The sequence below is a fragment of the Arachis ipaensis genome, chromosome B08 (genome assembly GCF_000816755.2).
Source record: "Arachis ipaensis cultivar K30076 chromosome B08, Araip1.1, whole genome shotgun sequence".
Taxonomy (NCBI): Eukaryota; Viridiplantae; Streptophyta; class Magnoliopsida; order Fabales; family Fabaceae; genus Arachis; species Arachis ipaensis.
In genome coordinates this window covers 110,516,734-110,538,236 of record NC_029792.2, presented here as the reverse complement: position 1 = coordinate 110,538,236, position 21,503 = coordinate 110,516,734, and the positions used below count along the sequence as shown (strand labels likewise).

Below are 21,503 nucleotides of genomic sequence, written 5' to 3'. Positions count from 1 at the left end.
TCACAATTCAATTCATATCTTAAGGTCACTAGCCTAAGTTTTCACAATACATTATATTTTAGATACGAGAAACCGAAACCATACCTTGGTCGATTTTCCGATAAATTCGGAATACCTCAAGCGTTCTCCGCACCACAAGCTATCAACCACAGCCCTTCACCAATGAATCCTAGCTTTCAAAATTGATCTCAAGCTTCCATTCTCTTCAAAAGAGTTCCAATTTCACAAGTTCGACCTCCAATTTGATCTTACACCAACAATATTCAATCTAATCCACATAATCACTATAATTAATCCTGAAACTCAAAATCTCAAAAATCCACAGGAGAGTTAAGGTTCTTACCTTGTCCACAACTCAAGTGAGCCAAACCCAACAAAACTCACAAGCTAATTCAAACTTCACAAAACTCAGTTACTGATGTCAGTCATCCCCACTCCATTATTACTTGCACCTTAGAAGGATCCATAGCTATCCCTTGTTTACTTACTAAATAGCCCGAAAACTTCACCTCATTCTTCCAGAACTCACATTTAGACAGTTTTGCGTAGAGTTTCCTTTCCTTTAGTATCTGCAGCACAGTCCTCAGGTGTTTTGCGTGCTCTTCATCGGTCTTAGAATAAATTAGTATGTCATCAATGAAGACGACAACGAACTTATCCAAAAATGGATAAAAAATTCTGTTCATGTAGTCCATAAACACTGCAGGAGCATTTGTCAACCCAAAAGACATTACAGTGTACTTGTAATGACCATAACAAGTTCTGAAAGCAGTCTTAGAGATGTCTTCATCTCTTACCCTTATTTGGTGATAACCGGATCGCAAGTCAATTTTAGAGAAAACACCGGCTTCCTGTAATTGGTCCATGAGATCGTCGATCCTTGGCAGTGGGTATTTATTCTTTACCGTGAACTTGTTCAGTTTTCTGTAGTCCACACAGAGATGCATACTACCATCTTTCTTCTTCACCAGTAATACCAGTGCTCCCAACTGCAAAACGTTCGGACGAATAAAGTTCTTGCTCATTAACTCCTCAAGCTGGGATTTAAGTTCAGGTAACTCCAAAGGAGACATTCTGTATGACATAATATTGATATTGGTCCTGCTCTAGGCACCAAGTCAATCACAAACTCGGTTTCCCGAGCAGGAGAAAATTCGGGAATGTCTTCCTGAAACACTTCTGGGAATTTGCTCACAACTGGAATCTATTCTAAACTTTACTCCTCTTTTGACAAATTTGCAGCTAACAACATAATACCCTGGCATTCACTTCCACTACAATTTACTACCACAAAGTTCAAATAATACCCTTTCACCACAACCGGCCCTTCCGACCCATCTGACATGAAATGCAACAATTTTTCGAAACAATCAAGAAAAACACGGTTTTTAGATAGCCAATCCAATCCCAATATGAGATCAAGACCGGTCATCGGCAAACAAATCAAGTCATGAACAAAATCCCGTTGTTGAATTTGGAAACAGACTTGTGGATAGACTAATCTAGTCACAACAGCTTCAGATGTAGCATTAAGCACATTTAGATTATAACTCAATACAACTATCTTCAGTTCTAACTCACTAGCCTTCTCAAATTCTATAAATGAATGAGTAGCTCCAGAATCAAATAAAGCATTCAAAGTTTTACCAACTATTTCGCATTTACTTCGGATTAGCGTATCGGACCCCTCGGCACTCGCAGCTAAGGTAGTGAACACTCGTCCTGGCCGCTGTGCTCTCCCAGTACCTTGTATCTGTTTCTCCAGACAGTTTGAGGCTTTATGGCCAGCCTTTCCACAGGAATAGCACAAACCCCAACCGACTCTACACGGGGTTCCCGGATGATGATTCCTGCATCTAGTACAAGCCGGCTTGCTCTAAAGCTGCTTCCCAAATCTTCTCCCGTGGTAATTGTTATTGTTAGGCCTTCTGAAATTAATATGACCTTGAGTCGGCTGTGGTACAAAGCCTCCACGCTCGAAAGTCTGATCCCTAAGAGCAAAATTTCTTCCTCGGTTCTATTGAAAAGGCATCCTATAGCTTCCTTTCTCACACAGTCTTCAGCCACCCTGCTCTTATTTACCAATTCTGAGAAAGTTATGATCTTCATTGGTCCCACTGAGCGTAAGATATCACTCTGAAGTTCTCCTTCATACTTAATGCACTTCCACTCCTCGAAGTCTCCAGGAGCACCCTGACAGATACGGAAAAACTGGCACAGTTCCTCAAATTTGTTCATTATTCTTCCACTGACATTGCACCCTGCTTCAACTGCAATAATTCAAGTTCCTTTGCCGTCCTAACTGAGTTCGGAAAGTACTTTTCATAAAATTCAACCTAGAAGGCATCTCAGGATATAGAATCATCGCCAGGCTGTAGCAGGCATCGTGTTCCCTGCCACCAATGCAGTGCTTCTCCCGTAAGCTGATAAGTGGCGAATTCCATGCATTGATCTTCAGGCACCAGTTGTGCTTATAATGCTCGCTCCATAGCCTGAAACTAGTTATCGGCTTCAGTCGGATTAGTGGTTCCCCTGAAAGCTGGTGGGTTAACCTTCAGAAATGCTGACAGCGTCATAGGCCCATTTCCACCGTTTTTCCCATTACCATTATTCATCTGTTGCCCAAGCGCTTCTGCAGTGGCCTGCATAGCAGCAACCATATTCTCCAATGCATCCATGAAGTTAACCGGGTTACTCATATCGGTTTCCAGTTTCGCATTACTAGTTCGACCTCTCCCACGACCACGACCGCATCCACAAGGCGCCGTCTGGTTCCTATACACACCAAACAATCGATATCAAGGTGATCAGTCTCAATATCGTAAGTCTAGTGCTTCAAAGTCCCAAATGCATGCTCATGAAATTTATGCCACATATATCAGTTAGATATCCTAATAGCACACAGACACACACACAGAGTATGTACAGAAGCATAGTCAGTCCGTCCCTCAGGCTCTACAGGAACAAACTGCTCTGATATCATAATGTAATACCCTACTACACAGAATCTTATGTTTAAGTCATAAGACAAAGGTGGTGAGGTATTACGACTTTTAAAAGTAGAATTATATATATAAGTATAATTCAAAAGAAGATTTATCTAGGAGCCTTTGAAGAAAAGTTAAAGCAAAAGCGTTAAATCAAAAAGGTGCAACACTCATGTCAACGTTAGCGTAACCGAAGCAAGATAAGAGTAGGCTAAACATGGTTATATACTAAAGAGTTCCAAGATACAAATAACAAAGCTCAAGACACAGTTTGCAAAGATAAACCGGTCAGAGCACATAAATATATATACATATATATAAGAGAACCCAAAATATACCAAAATATATTTACAGAACCTGTTTCTCCAAAATCACCTCTAAGAGTGACAAAACATCATATACATAAATGGTGGAGATAATAAGTATCTACATAAAAACATAATAACCAAAAGTAAAGTCCCAAAATGCAAAAGATCTTCGTTGTAAGAAGCTCCCAGAGTGCCTTAGCGAGGTGTCTCACGTCCTGAATCTAAAAACCACAAAATATGTATGGGGTGAGAACTTGAGATTCTTAGCATGATAACAGTGTCCACATCTCTAACATATAATGTCCCGAAAAAACCGAAGGCAATCCTAGAACTTTCGACATATGAATTAAACTTATAAAACATAGCTAAACCAAAAGTAATTTAGGCAACTAACTAAAGATGTTCATACTATCTAATACTCCCCTTTTGTGATAAAGGCATCTACTTCTGCCTTCTCTAGAAAACGAAAGAGATCTTCATTCCAGCTACAATACAGAAGAAGGCAGTCAGCAAGTTGCTTCAAAACAAGTCATGCAACCCTTTCGTTTGGATGAAGGTGGCCTTGCTTACCTCCGACTGGGATGTTATTGCCATGTCTGGGGTCGGGACTGCTGTTTACTTCATTTTTCTCAGCACTCCTTTCTCTCTTTCTATTTTACTTTCACACTCTGTCCATTACATACATCAACTCATCGCACCTCATGCTTTTATATTTCAGTAACAACGATGATTTTTTGAACACTCAGTATTTAATTTATTATTATTTCAAGATTTCTGAGTCATTTTAGTGTGACTTCAACGAGGTCACCTTTTGAAGTAATGAAATCAGTCATGGTGTGATCTTTCCATTTTGTTGTCTTTACCCTTTTTATTTTTTATTTATTGAAAGAGCAAAAATTTTCTACTAGTCTACAATGTATATTCTTAGAACACTCTTTAGTTAAATCCGATTCTCAATGGCAAAAATTTGTAATTTTTTTATAATAAAATTACGAAATCTTTTATTATTTTCTTTACATTGGTCTATATCTTCAATATAAAGTTATCACAGTTTAAAAAATATTATATATAATTCTAAAATTAAAAGTTGAGTAATTAGTGTGTTTGTGATTACTATTTCTTCTCAAGTGCTGAGTATCCTGCTTTTATCTGCCGTGATTCTGCTACCGGTACTTCTTTCTGCTGCTGTCACCGATGAACGTGTGATGAAGGAGTCACTAACAAGTAACAAGTCATTACAATCGCACAGTTGTGGATAACCTTCAAAAGTTAACAATGGGAAACATCACGGTATGCATGTTAGGTATACGTACCACTTTACTTTGATACCTCATCAATTACAATTAGTAATCTTTCTGTTTATATATGTTAACTATGTATGGCCCCACATACATAACCGTATACTAGCATCTTTGATACTCTACGAAGTTACCACGCTTGTGTACTTTGGGCCGCAAAAGTTCTACTATGCCTCATTGTTGATTCCTCTTCCCATATTGTCGTTCATCTATGGTTTTGTCCGTGCACAGAAATTCTATCCAGCGACTTGAGGTTGCAGTCAATGGTACGAGGGAAGCTCCCGACATGGAATTGATTTTCAAATCTTTCATTGCAGCAAGCTCGAGTTCTGAGAAGATTGATGATGAGAACTTCGAAAATTCAATTTCCAAAGTTTCGAGATCATTGTAATTTGTGCGATGCGGTTATCCAAATGAATGTCCACCAGCTTTACTTTTTAGTTGTGTGCTATTGTATTTAGTCGACAATACGTTTTATGAATAAGGATTGTTGACTACTTTAGATATATATTTATGTAAGATTGGCTTTGTCCAAAGATACTATGATGCAATATTAGGCACGTAATTCTGTGTTTTATTTGGATTTCAAACACACAATGTCTTGATCAGTCATCTTCACAAGGTGACTTCCCTCAACCAAAACAATTATTGAAAAAAAGAAGAAAAAAAGATCCGGTTTTTAAATATACAACTTTGTATCTGATATAGCAAAAGACAAGATTCAACTTCTAAGCTACATCTCATTTCAGTTTATGAAACAAAAACCATTCTGATGAATACTTGATAGAGTCCATTAAATGGTATCATAAGATTCTCGTTCAAAATAGTACTTATAGGAAACTTCTACAGCAAGAACATGGATCGGAATTACTTACCAATATTTGCCTCAACGGGGGTAAGCAATTATGCAAGCGTGTAAGCCGTGGTTTACATAACATCATCATACCCTTGTCACAAGTGACACCTTCTGCAATATCATCATCACCAGAGCAAATATTGTAACTCGATGGAAGGGATTTCACTTCAAAAGAAGTTACGAGAAATTTTCAAAGCAAGATGTTCCACTTAATCAGCATTTTAAGAAGTTTCGGCCATCTCATACCACCCATTGAGTGCCTCGTAGAATCGGAGCTTGCCACACCATGTTCAACCAATCCCTATAACTGAATTCGACAACTTATGCATTTCGAGACAAAAGGAACAACAAGCACAGTATCTACTCCCCCTCCCTGCAAATATAGTGCAATTCTCTCAACAAAGCCTTATACATCTTTTCATTCATGTTAACATCCCTCTTCCTACACTCATCAAGCAGATCAAAAGCCCCGTCGGCTCTCCCCTCGCGACACAATCCCTCCAGGACAGTCTTATAAGTCAAGTGATCAGGGGACTTAGAGTTCTCCAACATATCAAACAGAACCTCAATGGCATCCTCAAACCTCCGATTCATGGCAAGACTGCAAATGATTATCAGATAAGCACTCGCACTCGGCACAAAACCCTTATCCCTCATCTCCACAAAGAACTTAAATCCCTGATTTACCCTACCCTTCTCACACAAACCTTTTGCAATATATCCATAACTATAAGCATTCGGCTCACAGCCATACAAGCCCATGTCGTGAAAAACCTTAATGGCCTCATCAAGCTCCAAACACTTGGAATAAGCTTTGATTATCATGTTGAGGACAAAAGTATCAGGAATAACACCATTGGCCTTCATTTGCTTAGTCATGGACCTCACAGAATGCAAGTAAACATAACAAACATTGAGCTTATTGAACCTTCTAAGAAGTGAATTGAACAAAAGGGAATAGGTTTCGAGAGTGGGTTTGGAATCCTCTGACCTGAGCATCTTCTTATAGACGTCGAAGGCGAGGCTAAAGAGGAATTTGCGGCCGCAGCAGAACCGGATGACGGCGTTGTAGAGCTCGACAGAGGGGTCGCAGGCGCCGGCGAAGACCTCGTGGATTAGAGTTTCGGCTTGGCGGTAGCGGCGGCCGGCTATGAGTTGTTTGATGACGGTGAGGTAGGTGAGGTGAGTGTGGGTGTAGTTGCGCTGTTGGGCCGTCCAGCGGAAGATGTCGAGGGAGAGGTCTGGGTCTGATTGAGCCTGCAGGGCTCGGTGGACGTCGGAAGGGGTGAAGCCCGGTTTGAGATGGTTGATCCATGTCTCGAATTGGTTCTGGAGTGGGGTTTTGGATGGTGAGGTGGAGAATGACTGTGGTGTAGTGGTGGCGGTTGGGAGGAGAGAGATGAAGCGAAATAAGGGGTTAAGGGGGCGTGATTTGATGATACTAAGCATCGTTTGCATTTGGTTGCAAATGTGGAATAGTGTTGAAAAACTAGCAGGATGGATCCCAAATTGCAGTTTCACTTGGAAAGATCATGGAGCTGGAATTTACCTATGGATCTTTGGTGGAAGGAAGGCGCAAAGGGAGAGTGCAACGGTTTCAGCAGCGCCGCTGTGAGGATGGAGCAGGAAGGGTCCCACGTGGAGCTTGCAGCAACCTGGACGGAAGGAGACAGTGCCACCGGAAGCCGAGGAGGAGCACGACGAGGAGACCCTTGGGCACAATCGGAGGTGACGGCGGAGACAGGGACACTGCGGATCAGTAGAAGGAGAAGGCAGAGCTTAGCATCGAAGGCATCAGTCAGCACTCAGCAGGATAGGTTAGATTGGGTTCTAGGTGGGTTCCGGGTCGGTCTGGGTGTGGGTGCGTGTTCGGTTCCGGGTTCTTCTTTGGGCTGGGTTATCTAACTTCAAACCCAATAGAAAAAGCCAACCTCCAAATACCATAACCTCAGCCCAATCAGTCCAAAGAGTGTATGACCAAAGAGGAAAAGAAAATGATTGCCTCCAAGAGTCCTAAACTCGGTGATGCTTCTATTTATAACCATAAATATATGTTCTTACTTGAGATGTATTGTTAGACAAAATATAATTTTTATAAAAAAATTATAAAAAAATAGTAGTTATATGGTGATGTCTTCATATATAATATTTATATTTATTTTAAATTAAATTAGATCATTTGACAGTCGGTTATCTATTTAATTTTTGAAATTTACAAGAGGTGCGGGAACGGTTACAGCCAATCTAAATTTCTCGCAATAGGTGTACAAATGGTAACTGTCAGTTGATATTAGGTTAGTCTATAAATAAAGCTTTAGAAACACATTGTAAACAGTTCAGTTCTTTCGGAAAAATACTTAGAAACCCAAAACGCTCTCAACCTCTTAGCATAACAGAGTAAAATTGGGAATCTTAAGTAATTCCTCTGAACTCAAACACTTGTACTTTGCTTTTTTCCAATTTTTATTAATAAAATTTCTCTACTTTTACTTGCTATTCTCTTTTACGTTTATGTTTTCTTCTTCATCTTCTCTTTAATTCCTTGTTTGTTTAAATTTTGCAATTTACTTTGTCTCCGGCACCTCGCATTTCTTTGTTTATTTGTTACTTTTAATCTTTTTTAATTCTTATTGACGATACAATTGCGACATTGAGATACCCACATTTTCTTTTAAACATTAACAAAAATTTGAGTAAAACAAATTGGCATGCTCGGTGGGACCTTGTCAATAAATTGTAATTGTCAAAAGGAAAACCAGGAGTTTTGAATTTGCATGTGGTTGCGTAGTGGTAAGTTCGTGCGTCCAGAGGCAAAGAAATCAGCGTCAGTTGACATGTCAAATACTTCTACAACATCTTCTTCTACTTCCAGTGATGAGACTAGAGGAAATGAATCCGGAAATTCTCCTGTGATTTCAAACGCAGAGCCTACCTTGCTGTCAGTGAGGCATGGTGGCGTTGGCCATGCCCATACAGGGTTAAATGCAACTCACATAAATACCGTAGGCAGTGGCGGAGCTTGAAACAAAATTTGGGGGGGGCCAAATAGAAAATAATTGTCAAGATGCTTTTGATATGGACCCCATTAGAAATAAGTTTGTCTAACCTCATCTTTCTGATTTGGGTGATATTGCCAAATTTGAAGCCGTTTTCCAGGGTCTCGTTCTAAAGAATTAAGGTCAAACTCATCGGATGCAACTCTTTAAACTTTTGAAGGTTATATTTCGCTTTTTTCGTGATTCATTAAAGTAGAAGAACTATCTACATGTGTTAATATTATAAAAGTTATATGTTATCCTTCTTGAATATTAGCCTTCCTCTTAAAAAATAGAGTAAAGGACAAATAGGTCCTTAACCTTTTTTTTCGCAGACATTTTCGTCCTCAAAGATTGGAAAATACATTCATGTCCCTGACCCTTTCAAAATGCGGACAAATTGACCCCTCCGTTGAAGTGACTCCGTTAGACTCAACGAAAAATGCTGACGTGGCTCCCGTGGCGCTGACCTGGCCGTTACGGGAGCACACGTGGCACACAGCTTTTCAAAACAGGACATATTAGTCCTCCCAACCCAAAACGACGTCATTTCACCCAAACCCCCAATCTTTCACATTTATGAGCCCTAATCCTTCCACAGATCAGCCACCTCCAACCCCAACCACCTCCTGCCCCTGACTCCCTCTTCCACCATTTTCATTATTATCCGCCGCCACCACCTTCATTTTCCTAGATCCCCCGTCCATGGTGGCCGGAGCTTCTCCACCATCGCACGTACACATAGATGACGACGAACTGTAACAGCAACTCACATGTTCTTCTTCCTCTGCAATGCCATTGCCTCTCTCCTTCTCACCCCTCAACAAGCTCAAGCGCTTCAAATCCCTCAAGCTCTGCATTTCAAAGTCTCTCCTCAACGCTCCTTCCCTCTACGAAGCCGTTTCATCTCTCGATCACTTCCACCCTAAGGGAATTCGCTTACCTTCTCGTGTTCTCGCCATCCTCTTGCGCCATTGCTCCGCCTCCAAATCCTACCGTGAGAGCAAATTGGTCCATTTGCATCTCAAGCTCACCGATTTCAAACGCCCCACTACGTATTTTGCCAACCATTTGATCTGTATGTACTTTAGTTGCGGCAATTTTGTTGGTGCCCGCAAGGTGTTTGACAAAATGGAGGCTAGAAATTTGTACTCTTGGAACAATATGATTTCTGGGTATGTGAAATTGGGCATGATAAAGCAGGCTCGGGGTGTGTTTGATAGAATGCCTGAGAGAGATTTGGTGTCGTGGAATACGATGATTGTTGGGTATGCGCGTAATGGGGTGTTTGGTGAGGCTTTGGGGTTTTATGGGGAGTTGAGGAGATTGTGTATTGGGTATAATGGGTTTAGTTTTGCAAGTGTGTTGATTGTTTGTGTGAAGATGAAAGACTTTGAGCTTTCTAGGCAGGTTCATGTGCAGGTTTTGGTTGTTGGATTTTTTACCAACGTAGTTGTATCATGAGACTAGAACAGAACAGTGGGACACGGTGGTTGTGGAGGGTGCGCATGGGGAGGGGAGTAGAGTGTGTTAGGGTAAGCGAGGGAGTGGAGAGGGAGGGAGATGGGGCAAGGAGAGGAGGGGCAACGTAGGTGGTGGTGGAAGAGGGAGTCAGGGGCAGGAGGTGGCTGATCTGTGGAAGGATTAGGGCTCATAAATGTGAAAGATTGGGGGTTTGGATGAAACGACGTCGTTTTGGGTTGGGAGGACTAATATGTCCTGTTTTGAAAAGGTACACGTTTTAGTGTGAGAGGACTAATATGTCCTGTTTTGAAAAGTTGTGTGCCACGTGTGCTCCCGTAACGGCCAGGTCAGCGCCACGGGAGCCACGTCAGCGTTTTCCGTTGAGTCTAACGGAGTCACTTTAACGGAGGGGTCAATTTGTCCGCATTTTGAAAGGGTCAGGGACATGAATGTATTTTCCAATCCTTGAGGACGAAAATGTCTGCGAAAAAAAAGTTTAAGGACCTATTTGTCCTTTACTCTAAAAAATACATCAATTCTTTGATTTTTCACGATTATTTTATATAAAAATTTGAATATATATCCTATAAAATATGTAGAAAAGAAGTTAGAAGCACAAATATTAAAATTTATAATATTTATTGATTTTTTTATTAATTTATACAAATACAATAATATCAATACTTATTGAATACTGGATTGTACATGCACATGTTCTGCAGGTTTCTTTTGTTATGTGGTTTGAATTAGATTTAATTTATTTTTTCTTGAATTGAAGTTGGATTTGAGTTAAATCATTTAATCATAGTGCGCAGGAGGTATTCTGGTCAATTCGTTAGTTATCTCTTATTACCTAAAAATAATGTTTATTTTACTATGTATGCGGATAGTTCATTCATATGAAAAGTGGATGTATATTTGGATTATACTATTGCTCGTTTACTTGTTTTGATGAAACGGCCATCTTCATTTTAGGAAAGTTTTATCCAATAATTAGCTCATAAGTTGTTAATGTTCTTATCCAGGGAAGTTTTCATTAATAATTTTTTTTTTGTTTTAGAAGAAGGAACATCTGATCTTGATGGTATTAAATTAGTTGCATTGACTCGTTATTCAGAAGAAGTAGTAGAAGTGAACAATTATGGGTACAATTGGGTATTTAAGAAAGATTTGGAACATTTAAACCCAAAGAAGATGTATAGCGCTAACTCTTTAGCTCATAATCAGAAGCACAAGTTTTTGGAAATTCAAGATTTTTTTTTGTGACTGAAAAAAATTAAAAAAAAGAAAAACAAAACAAACAAAACAAGGAACTGCTTAAATAGAGGGACAGTCCCGTTTAAGACTACTCTTAAACTCCTCCCAAGGTGAAAGAAGCTCCACATGCGAAAGTTGTAACTTCATCGCCATATTTGCCATAGTATCTGCCACCGTGTTTGCATCTCTCATAATCAAACGAAAGTCAACACGCCAATTCCAATGCATGATATCTCTTATTTTGAGCACCAGTGGATCAATAAACCCAAACCCATCTTGAGTAACAAGATTAAATGCTTCTACACAATCCGTCTCACAAATAACATCTCGTTGACCCACATCCCAAGTTAAGAGATATCCTCTCCAAATAGCAAATAATTCTCCTTGAAGAATACTATTACTCTCAATCATTTCCAAACACCCCCTTTGCCAGCTCCCATTACAATCTCTAATAACATAAGCAAAACCAACACTATCACCCGAACCAAAATAACTAGCATCACAATTAATCTTAAAAGTACCAATGGATGGGGGATTCCAAAAACCATTTAGAGTAGAGGGAAGGGACATACGTTGTAATTCAAAAATATTCCTAAGCTCCTTTTCTGAAGTTAATGCCAGACAAATCACTTTTTCCGGAGGCCAAGTTTCATGGGGATTAAAGATGTCGTTATTCCTTGCTCGCCATATCCATCAAAGTCCCGAAAAGAACTTGAACGGATGCTCTTTGCTATGATACAAGAACCAGTTCTTCAAATCCAAAGGATGACAAGAAATATCCAACCTATGCCAGACAAGCTGAGCTTTTGGACAATCCCGAATACAATGTAAAACCGATTCCTGGCTAGATAGACATCTTGGACACCTATCCGATGACGACATCCCTCTTCTAAAGCGAAAACTTGCAGTAGGAAGAGCCTCCTTAAGACACAACCAAGGCAAAAACTTATGTTTTTCCGGAACAAGCTGACAATAGCTCAAGATGAACAATAGCTCGCAATATTTATATCCATGAATTAATTTAAATGTTGTATTGCAAAAGTGAAAAGTGTTTATTAGTTTCATTACCTATTGTAAATGAAAAGTATTTTTTTTTATCACAATATAGTCATTACTTCTGTTTTTTGTATTTATTCATTGGTTCCATAAATGAAAAAAAAATTTCTCACTGGCTGCTCACTTTAATAAGGATTCGGATGTTTACGTTCATAAATAAAATAGATGGTTATTTTTGTCGCCTAGTAAGTATTAATGATTGAAAGATATTCTACGAATTTATTCAGACAAGTTCAGAAAATAAATGAGCAATCACATGTTAGTCCTTATCAAGACTCATGAACAAAACCTTAATACTCCAACGGGTGAATTAGCTCAATAAGCATTTTGTATTGGAAAAAAAAATCCTGTATTAAACCCTAATGAGTTGAACATCTGGCGTATTTTAATTGTATTTACTTAAATATAATCCAATCAAATAAACATCCATTTAAGAATAAAAGTAACCATCTGCATACCTACTGAATTGAACATCCAGAATATTATAATTGTATTCACTTAAAATTCAATTTAATCAACTAAACAACTACTTAAAAATAAAAATAAGCAATTGTATATCTAATAAAATGAACATCTAGTATATTATGAATTGACCACAATTTTTAATATGTACGTTAAATTTCTCATTCATAGATTTAGAATAATTGTGGTATATGTTTTCTCTCAACAGGAGCATTCCCATTTTAAGAACATTCATGAATACAAGAGACACTGCAATAAGTAAGAAATGTGTATTTAATTCGTCATTAACCAAAATCATTCACTAGTTTCATTTCTAATAGTCTTTTGAATTAAATTGTGTTGCACTATCAATGGATGTTGTTGCTTCATCTAGAACCAAAATCCTTCTATTCTTCAATAGCATCCTAGCAAGAAAAACAAGTTGCATTTGTCCAACGCTCCAATTTTCTCTATTCTCAACCACTGTAACGTTGCACAAATTTAACCAAATGTCAAATAGATAGAATTAAACATAATAAGCACAAAGATACTTTTAAGGTTTATCACAGTTATACTCCTAAATGGTGTAATGTATTCCTTTTATTTTCTTTAAAAAAATGTCTAAGCTAGTGCATCAAGAAGTCTTGGATCCTGCTTTACAATTTTAGCAATATGGTACTTCTTGAGAACTTGAACAGCAAATTTGAGGACCATATAGACATAAGCTAATTTAAGCAAAACTTTAAAAGGTTTCAATGACCGATCTAAGGAATTTAAAAACAAAAAAGCAGCACCATGTTGCTCAAGTAAATCTGTGCTGAAGTGTTCAACATACACAAAATTTATGCAGTACCTGATTCAAATATACCAACAAGATAGCAAAGACAAATAGCATTCACTAGAACGAAAATCAGTCATCCGGATAAGTAAGAAAGTAACCATCCCTTTTATGTCAAATACAGATCGACTATGATCAAGTAATTTAAGTAACGTTGCATTCAAAAGACCAAATGGTGAGCCAAAACTGCTGTACTAATTAAACTGAAATTTTGCAAAATTTTGCACACTAGAATAAAAACCAATGCAACCATAAAAAACAACAACTTGTACAATTTATTTCAACATATTATACACGTCCCGTTATAGTGAAGTTGTAACAATTGATTTTTTCACTATGAACAACCAAACACCTCAACAAAATTCATTGCTTGTAAAACTAGTAGCATCATAAACAGTTATAATCGCATAAAAAAATCAACTCACTAACCTCCAGTTGTTCATGGATGATGTTCGGTGTTTTGGGGCCGTAACAGTGACACCCACGACGGAAACAGAGGGCGACCACACTGAGTTCTGCCGGCTACTGAAGAGGAGCGCTCTGGAGGGTGAAACGGTGGTCTGGTCGCCGCTGAAGAAGGATGCGCCGTGGTGGTCTGGTGCGGCGCTGCTGAGGGGTGACCCACGGTATTCCTGTTCAGCGCTGATGGAGGGTGAGCCGCGAGAGTCCGGTATGGCGCTGATGGACGGCGAGTCTCGGGGGTCTGGTCGGTGCTGTTGGAGGATGAGTCGCGTGGAACAAATCTGGGCCGATGGAGATGCAGCGGTGGAATGGTCAGGGGCGGTGAAGGTTTGGTGAAAAGGGTTGCCGTTGGGGAAGAACAATAGGATTGGAGGTAAATTTGATTAGGATTTGGATGGTTATGATTAAAATAAAACTCACTGGGTTATTTGAAATTAGGTTAAATGTGGGTTGATTTTCATTTTTAATTCATATTGGGACAAATAAATAGTCTATTGTAGATATTGTAGAGATATTCCATTGTCTCCCTAGCGGGACTCAATTTATTATTATTTTTTTACGAGTTGGATAGATCAGATGTAAAATTATTTTTGTAGCTAGGTTAGAATGAAGTTTAAAACTCTACTCTATCTCGTTTATTGTCATCCTTAAGTAAATATAGCATATTATAGTATATGCATAACGTAGCTTCTAACTTTCAATATGATTTTAATTTTATACGTTTGTCAAATATAAAAACTTTTACATAAATATCTAATAATACATTCACAAATATTAAATGACAAACATTTTTTCGCATATAATAAAATTAAGAATCATCTAAATTAAAAGAATGAATTGGTTGACCAAGTAAATATTATAAACTCTTAAGCGTCCTATCTTTACATCAGCATTTTTATTGTACTTGTATTGTTTATAGGATCACTATGCATGATTTAAATTTTGTTAATGATCATGGGAGAAGGAGCTAGTATCCCAAAAAAAAAAAAGAATTATCACTATACAAAGAAAGCGACGAAAGCTGATTTGAAACACATAAGGCTGTGTGATATTATTGATAGAGGATAAAATATATGCAAGCATAGTAAAATTGCATGAGCATATTAAGAAGGATGGGTATAGAAACCGAGGATGGCAGAACAATCAGAGTTTCCCCTGTTCTTGAAGTTGCTCCTGTGAAAGGTCATAAATCGACAAAAGGAGGAAAAAGAAATCAGCAGAACCACTCAAGAAAGAAAACAAAAAAGGATAGGAACAAAGTTATAAGTGATGACAGAAGAGACAGATATAATTAGTGCTAGTGCACAATTCTTTACGGATACGACAACACATGATTAAATTGTATAATGTTTTGGAGACCATAATTTGGGAACTATACGGAGCCATAACTTGCTGGTGTTTGGCTTTATTTAATGCATCAATTTTCTTATGTTGTATTCTTTAATTATTACTAAAATAAATTAGTAATTTTAGATGTAATAAATATATAATTATAGATGTTACATGTATAAAATTAACTATCAGTGTAGAATACACTTTGAAATATAAAATATATATTAAAAATGAGTTAAACTTAAATTACATATATATTTTTACACAAATATTTCATGGCTGATTTTAGTGTGTAAATAGCATTTTTGATATACAATTATAGATATTAAGTTAAATAAGATAACTTTGTGTTATCGTCTCCCTATCGTTATTCCTTAAATTATCAAGCATAAAACATTTAATATGAAAATTCAAGAAACAGAAGGAGCACAAACCTCAGTAACAAAGAAAGCATGAAAACCATATGGAACTCTCGCTGGCAACTCAACAATCGCAACGGGATCTGATGACATTGTTTTCGCATCGATGACATGTGCATATGAGTTTCTGCATTATTTGATGTTAGAATTTTTCTTAGACTTTATTCTTTTCACAAAGATGAGGTGAACAACAACAACAACAACAACAATAAGAATAAGAATAAGAATAATAATAGAAGAAGCAAACAATTTAGTAGTACTTGAGATAAAGAGAGAGAGGTCTATCCAGATTCCATTAAGACCATATAATCTCAATTTTCTATGCATGATTCGATACATGTAAAATAATAGCAACAAAGTGAAATTGAAGAAGAGAGTGTAAAGTTATACTTAGTATTCTCATCATGCACATAGAAGATCAAGTATCCATCATCTTCTTCACAAGGAGTACCAAGCACGCGAGGAACATAGATAGCCTCTGAACCGAATCTCCCTGGCCCCAAGGCATAGATACCCTGAACATTTCCTCCAACTTCAAGCTTTGTTTTTCCTAACTCAGGTTCAGAATGTAAATCAAATTTAACAATCCCTGTAATTTTTGCCATGCTGCTTAATATGGTCCCATATACATAACGCTGCTTCCTGTGTTTGAAAATGTAGATCGTCGATACAAGTGATGGAAGAAAAGTATAGCCTACTACAACTTAGAACGTAAATAATAGAGTAAACACCCAATGCAGTCCTTAATCATTTTTTCTAATGTATAACTTAGAACTTGGCCCCCAACCACATAAAAATGTTGCACACATTAGTCCTAAATATAAAAAGCAAAATGATTATCAATTTTGATTTGGAAGATGATTCAGATATTACAAGTTCAGTTCCTAGATTTCACTAATTTTCCTAAGACTTACCTGCCAGTGTAGCTTTCATTGACCCTGGGAAAATCTACAGTAGGTTCTGATAGTTTCTTCTGGGAAGCTTGACCACTTTTCATGTTGAATCTCATTTCATACCTGAAAAAGAGTAGTCAACGTAAGAGAAACTAGAAATCAACCAGTATATCCCTCCTTTCACTGAACATAGGATGAGTTCTTATACAGCTGATTGGTTAAACTTCCAATTGTTTCCTTGACAGCACCACCGCCCCCGTCCAAATCTACATCTTCAAGGCGGCATGTGATCAAAACAACTTCATCTTCCTCTTCCCAAGCATTTGCTGAAACAAAAAGTCACTCAATAAAAGCACATTTTTTAATTCGATCTTCAATTTTGACTTTCACTGACTTTTTTTTCTTGATCGTAATGAAAGGATACCAACAGAGAGCATAAGGAGAAATATGGACATTTGAACACACCATTGTGGAATATGAAGCAATTTGGAAGCTCAAACCATCTAATTTGCTGCTCATCCTTTGCATAACGAGGCAAGACACCAAACCGTGCTTTCTTTGTTGAATCATATTGGAATATCAATTTTTTTTCCTTCACCATGTCCTGAAAAATAGAGCAGGTCTTTTTTTTTCACATAAAATCTCAAGATGTGGACCACCAGGGGGGTAGGATCTGCCATTACAGTTTTGCCACTATGAATTTTATGGAGGGCCTCAAAGATGATTGATATATGGGTGTAGAATTGTCCAATATCTTATATCATTCCTACTATTTCAGCTTGAGTTTCAAATTGATTGATAGTTCCACATTATATTGAGAAAATAAATAATAATTTAAGGGTATTATTGTCTACATAACAAATTTTTGGTCCTTAAATATAATTTAAATAGGACATTTTTACTTGTTCTAATATACCTGATCTCCTATATTAATTAATGTGTCAATGATCCATACAGATAATTTTCCTTTATTTTGTAATTTATGCAACACTAAAACGCACATAAGCTAAAGAGTGACTATTAAGGTAGAAACTCGCATGCAGTTGTCTTCATGTGAGGTTGATAGTTATAGATCGTTAGATGACAATTTAGTGAAACATGTCAAATTATCTAACGATTCTCAATTATCAACTTCAGATGAAGACAACTGTATCTGAATAAGTAAAGAAGAGTGTAGGGTATTGCGGCCAAACTGACTAGTAATGAATAAATAAGGGTAGTGTTTAGTGTGTTCATGGAAAGGGGGAAGCAGGCCTTAGTGGGAAAAGAAGAAAAACTTCAAGAACCAAATATCCTACAAAGATAAGTAGATTGACTTAGTTTATCATATTGTAAGAACAGTACCTTTGGCCTAAAATATAGAGGAAGATCCATAAATATTGCATAATTTTCTGTGATGGCAAAATCATGCATCATGACGGGTTCTGATATCGTTATAGGTACAGCATCATGCATAAAACCATCCTTTGAAATCACTCTGTAAGTGAGATATGGTGGAGTTTGCGAATAGCCAAATGTAAACATCTCTCCTGCATACAAAAGCATAACAGGTTAGAATGATAGCTTCAATCAACTCAATAAACTTGAGTTCTTACTTGAAGAATTCTTCACCAGTAAATGGGTCAACTTTGGGATGTGCAGTGAAGGAATGGTCCAATCTCTTGTCGTAGTCCATCAAGCCGAGAGTCTGCAGATCTCCATCCTCAAAAACTTTAATAGCATCTACAAAATTCAAGTTGAGACTACTTCAGGCCTACATAAAACGGGTTCATCCGTAAAGGCTCCTTACTAAGTAAGGAGTGTTGCACTCCTTGTTAATTAAACAAATCTTAACTCTTCATTTATTATGTTTTATATCAGCAGCTCATATTTAGAGTTTGGAATTCAAGATTTAAAGTTTAAAATTTAGGTTTAGGATTTAGAATTTAGGGTGTAGAGTTTAAACAGTGCTGCAATCCTTACTTTCTCTAGAGCGCATTAGCATTTGCCTATAAAAAGAAATATATCTTAATAATACAATCGCAAGATTAAGTAGATTTATAAATCAAGGAATTATTGGTTTGATTGAAGTTTCTCTAGGGAAGTGGTGGGAACATTACAATTAACGGAATCTCGAAAGAGAGAAATAGTAGATGTTCTTACAGGGTTTATCTCCTTCATGGAGTGCTAGAAGATTCCCATGGTGATATATGAGAGCTGTGTTAGCTGGTAGAGATAGAATTAGAATATGAGAGAGAGTTACTTGATCCAGGATTAAACACAAAATGTTCATTGACTAGAAAACTTTGCTGAAACATGTTTACCAGAAATTAGTAAGGTCAAGTCCAATATAAAACATGAAATCTCGAGTTTATAGTAGTTATTTTAGGTGTAACGAATTAAACCTTCAAACATGACATAAACTAAGATGTTCTTAGAATTGTACTGAATAAATTTGAAAGATATCAAATTTCTCCGATGATCTTGAATTGAAAAATGAATTAGTAGATAGCATAAATTACCAGTTCCATGCCCATAAGAATCATCCAATACATTCAGTTTATATCTCAACATTTGTATGTTGACCATTAACAGTCCAAGCAGGCCCTTGAGATCTCCAATCTGAGATTTGACATATAAGAAGAAACATAAAGCTCTAAAATTCTCATTGTGCTTCTCCATGTAATGCATTTTCTTTTCATGTAATTTCAAAATATATACTTGATTATTGACTTATTCTTATTCCTAAGAGTGTGTATAAAGCCTGTGAACATTAAAGCAGAACCTCAATTGTCCAAATATATACTTTAAACTACATTCCAATACTTATTATTGTTATACCTTCATAAATTTGGCACCACCAAAGTATTCTTCTTGTTTCAGACGAGAAGTTCTGACGAAACGGGAAACATATGTAGCTTTTCCGTCTTTGATGCGCAAACCATGAATCATACTACATAAAATTATATTGGAAGATCAGCACAAAACTTTGAACCCTATATATTATCATTATGCAATGGAAAATTAGTTACAGACCCGTCTCCGTCAAACCTGCAAACAAAAGAAGAAATGAAGCATAAGAACAACTCAATCTCAAGCAGAAATATATTGTACCTTCCCTTGGAAAGTAAAAAAGGAGAAAAAGAAAATGACAAATTGACAGAATATATTGATCAACAAAACTTTCTTTCACTTATTTATAGGAGGATCTCATCATATATTCTTCATGGTGTCTGCTTGGTGCATTCATTCACATGAAATTTAAGTCACTAGGAGCGGATTAATGGTGAGTTGGTGACTAGTGAATAGATTGAGTAGTCTGTGTCATTGATGCTCCCAAAAATGGAAACAGAAAGAAACAAAAATTTTACCAGTGATATCCAGCCACAGGAGCAAACTTTGGATTAGGTCCAACTCTGACAAATTCTCCATTCAAGCAATCCTGGATTACATTTCAAACAGCAGGTCAAAAATCAGAGAAACTTTATCTTACTCACTGACTAGTGATGATGAAATTGTCCAAAACCATAAGTACCAAAGGATACAGAAATACTTCTCATGATCAGGGTCAGCAGATTCAAATGAGGCAAAAGGAAGCATCACTAACTTTAATGTATAAACAAAGAGAAGCTCCAATGCCCATATATCAAGTATAGATTCTTCATATCTATCAAGTAATATATTCATGTCTACAACTTTATATGGCCAATTATTGTTATTAGTCCAGAAACATTCCAAGCACATTAGATAATTTACCACATAAAGTTAATGGTATCTGACAAAATTCTAAAATAAACTTAGTAATGATCATCTCAGACGTCCAGCTTCATTGATAAAAATGCAACTGCTTCAGCCTTCAGTTTTTACTATAGTAATTTGCTAAATGTTAGAGAGTCGTTCATGTGACTCTTCCTATCAGCTTTTGGAGAAGTGGTTTTATGGCACTAATTATAGCTTCAAAGCTTTTCATTTTTTCAAAATGCATTTCAGAATCGCCAAACGCTTTGTTGGAAATACCAGTTCAATCAATTTGTTGGTCAAGACTTTCACAAGTCAACAAAAGCAAGACCTTTCCTTTAGAGAGAGAGAGAGAGAGAGAAGAAGAAGAAGAAGGAGGAAATGGCCAAGTGTATTACTGACCGGGAGGTATCCTGTAACAGGGAGGTTGTTAGTGGGAGGGGTCTCAAGAAGCACAGGACCAAAATTGCCGTTGAGATATTGTTGTGGAAGTGAAGAGTCATGGAACAACTTGACCACAATCTTCTCCAACAAGTCTACCACTTTAGATGCCAACCCTTTGCTTGGTTTGGGTTCCACCTTCACTATCCCCTCTACTTCTTTTCCATTAATCAATTTCTCACCCTCATCGCCCATTGCCTCTGCTTTGACTGGAAATGCCCAGTAGCGAGTCTCTCAAACAAAAGCCTTTGAGCTTTCAAGTTACGTGGTTGTGCATGTGGGTCGTAACTCGTAGATTTATCAATGATTTGTGGCATGTGGTTCAGTGTTGGAGTTGCTGGCACAGAAATTGCCACGTTGAAGACAGTGGATACTGAACTTGGTGCATGTGGTTCGGTGTTGGAGTTGTTGCCACAAAATAGTTGCTATACTATCCAGTATCCAACCCACACCACCCAAGTACCCATTACTACGTTAACTCATTTTCTTGCAAAATTAGCGGGAGATGAAAACGGGTAATTAATCCGTTGATGATGAACCTCTTCAACAAGGCTTGTTTGCAGAAAAAGGATAAAGTTTTACTTAGAAAAATATTAATCATTATTATTAAATTTTTTGTATTTATCTATTCTATATATAATGTATATATAAAAAATAAAAACTCATCTTGTATTTACCCACCTAACCAGTCAAAGATGA

General features: G+C 37.3%; 2 protein-coding genes across 2 annotated transcripts; both read right to left on the bottom strand.

The window, feature by feature from the left end:
* Nucleotides 5,199-6,914, bottom strand: LOC107613783 (pentatricopeptide repeat-containing protein At3g25210, mitochondrial). Its single transcript, XM_016315935.2, has 2 exons — nucleotides 5,742-6,914; nucleotides 5,199-5,682 (listed from the first exon to the last, which is right to left on the bottom strand). The coding sequence occupies exon 1, from the start codon at nucleotides 6,905-6,907 to the stop codon at nucleotides 5,810-5,812; it is 1,098 nt and encodes a 365-aa protein (XP_016171421.1). The 5' UTR covers nucleotides 6,908-6,914; the 3' UTR covers nucleotides 5,199-5,682; nucleotides 5,742-5,809.
* On the bottom strand, nucleotides 14,827-21,235 carry LOC107612961 (carotenoid 9,10(9',10')-cleavage dioxygenase 1). The gene is made up of 14 exons (XM_021109696.1): nucleotides 20,766-21,235; nucleotides 19,997-20,067; nucleotides 19,662-19,676; nucleotides 19,467-19,578; nucleotides 19,148-19,247; nucleotides 18,789-18,851; nucleotides 18,258-18,368; nucleotides 17,991-18,175; nucleotides 17,112-17,250; nucleotides 16,855-16,972; nucleotides 16,668-16,769; nucleotides 16,144-16,395; nucleotides 15,769-15,880; nucleotides 14,827-15,175 (listed from the first exon to the last, which is right to left on the bottom strand). The coding sequence occupies exons 1-14, from the start codon at nucleotides 20,997-20,999 to the stop codon at nucleotides 15,146-15,148; spliced, it is 1,644 nt and encodes a 547-aa protein (XP_020965355.1). The 5' UTR covers nucleotides 21,000-21,235; the 3' UTR covers nucleotides 14,827-15,145.

Bases quoted from the DNA above. Each gene is read 5' to 3' on its own strand.
- LOC107612961 (XM_021109696.1), bottom strand. From the start codon at position 20,999: ATGGGCGATGAGGGTGAGAAATTGATTAATGGAAAAGAAGTAGAGGGG. The intron at 18,176-18,257 runs GTGAAGAATTCT...TTTTGTATGCAG, and splicing joins CAAAGTTGACCCATTTACTG to GAGAGATGTTTACATTTGGC. The intron at 15,881-16,143 runs GTATAACTTTAC...CAAATAATGCAG, and splicing joins GTGCATGATGAGAATACTAA to AAACTCATATGCACATGTCA.
- LOC107613783 (XM_016315935.2), bottom strand. From the start codon at position 6,907: ATGCAAACGATGCTTAGTATCATCAAATCACGCCCCCTTAACCCCTTA.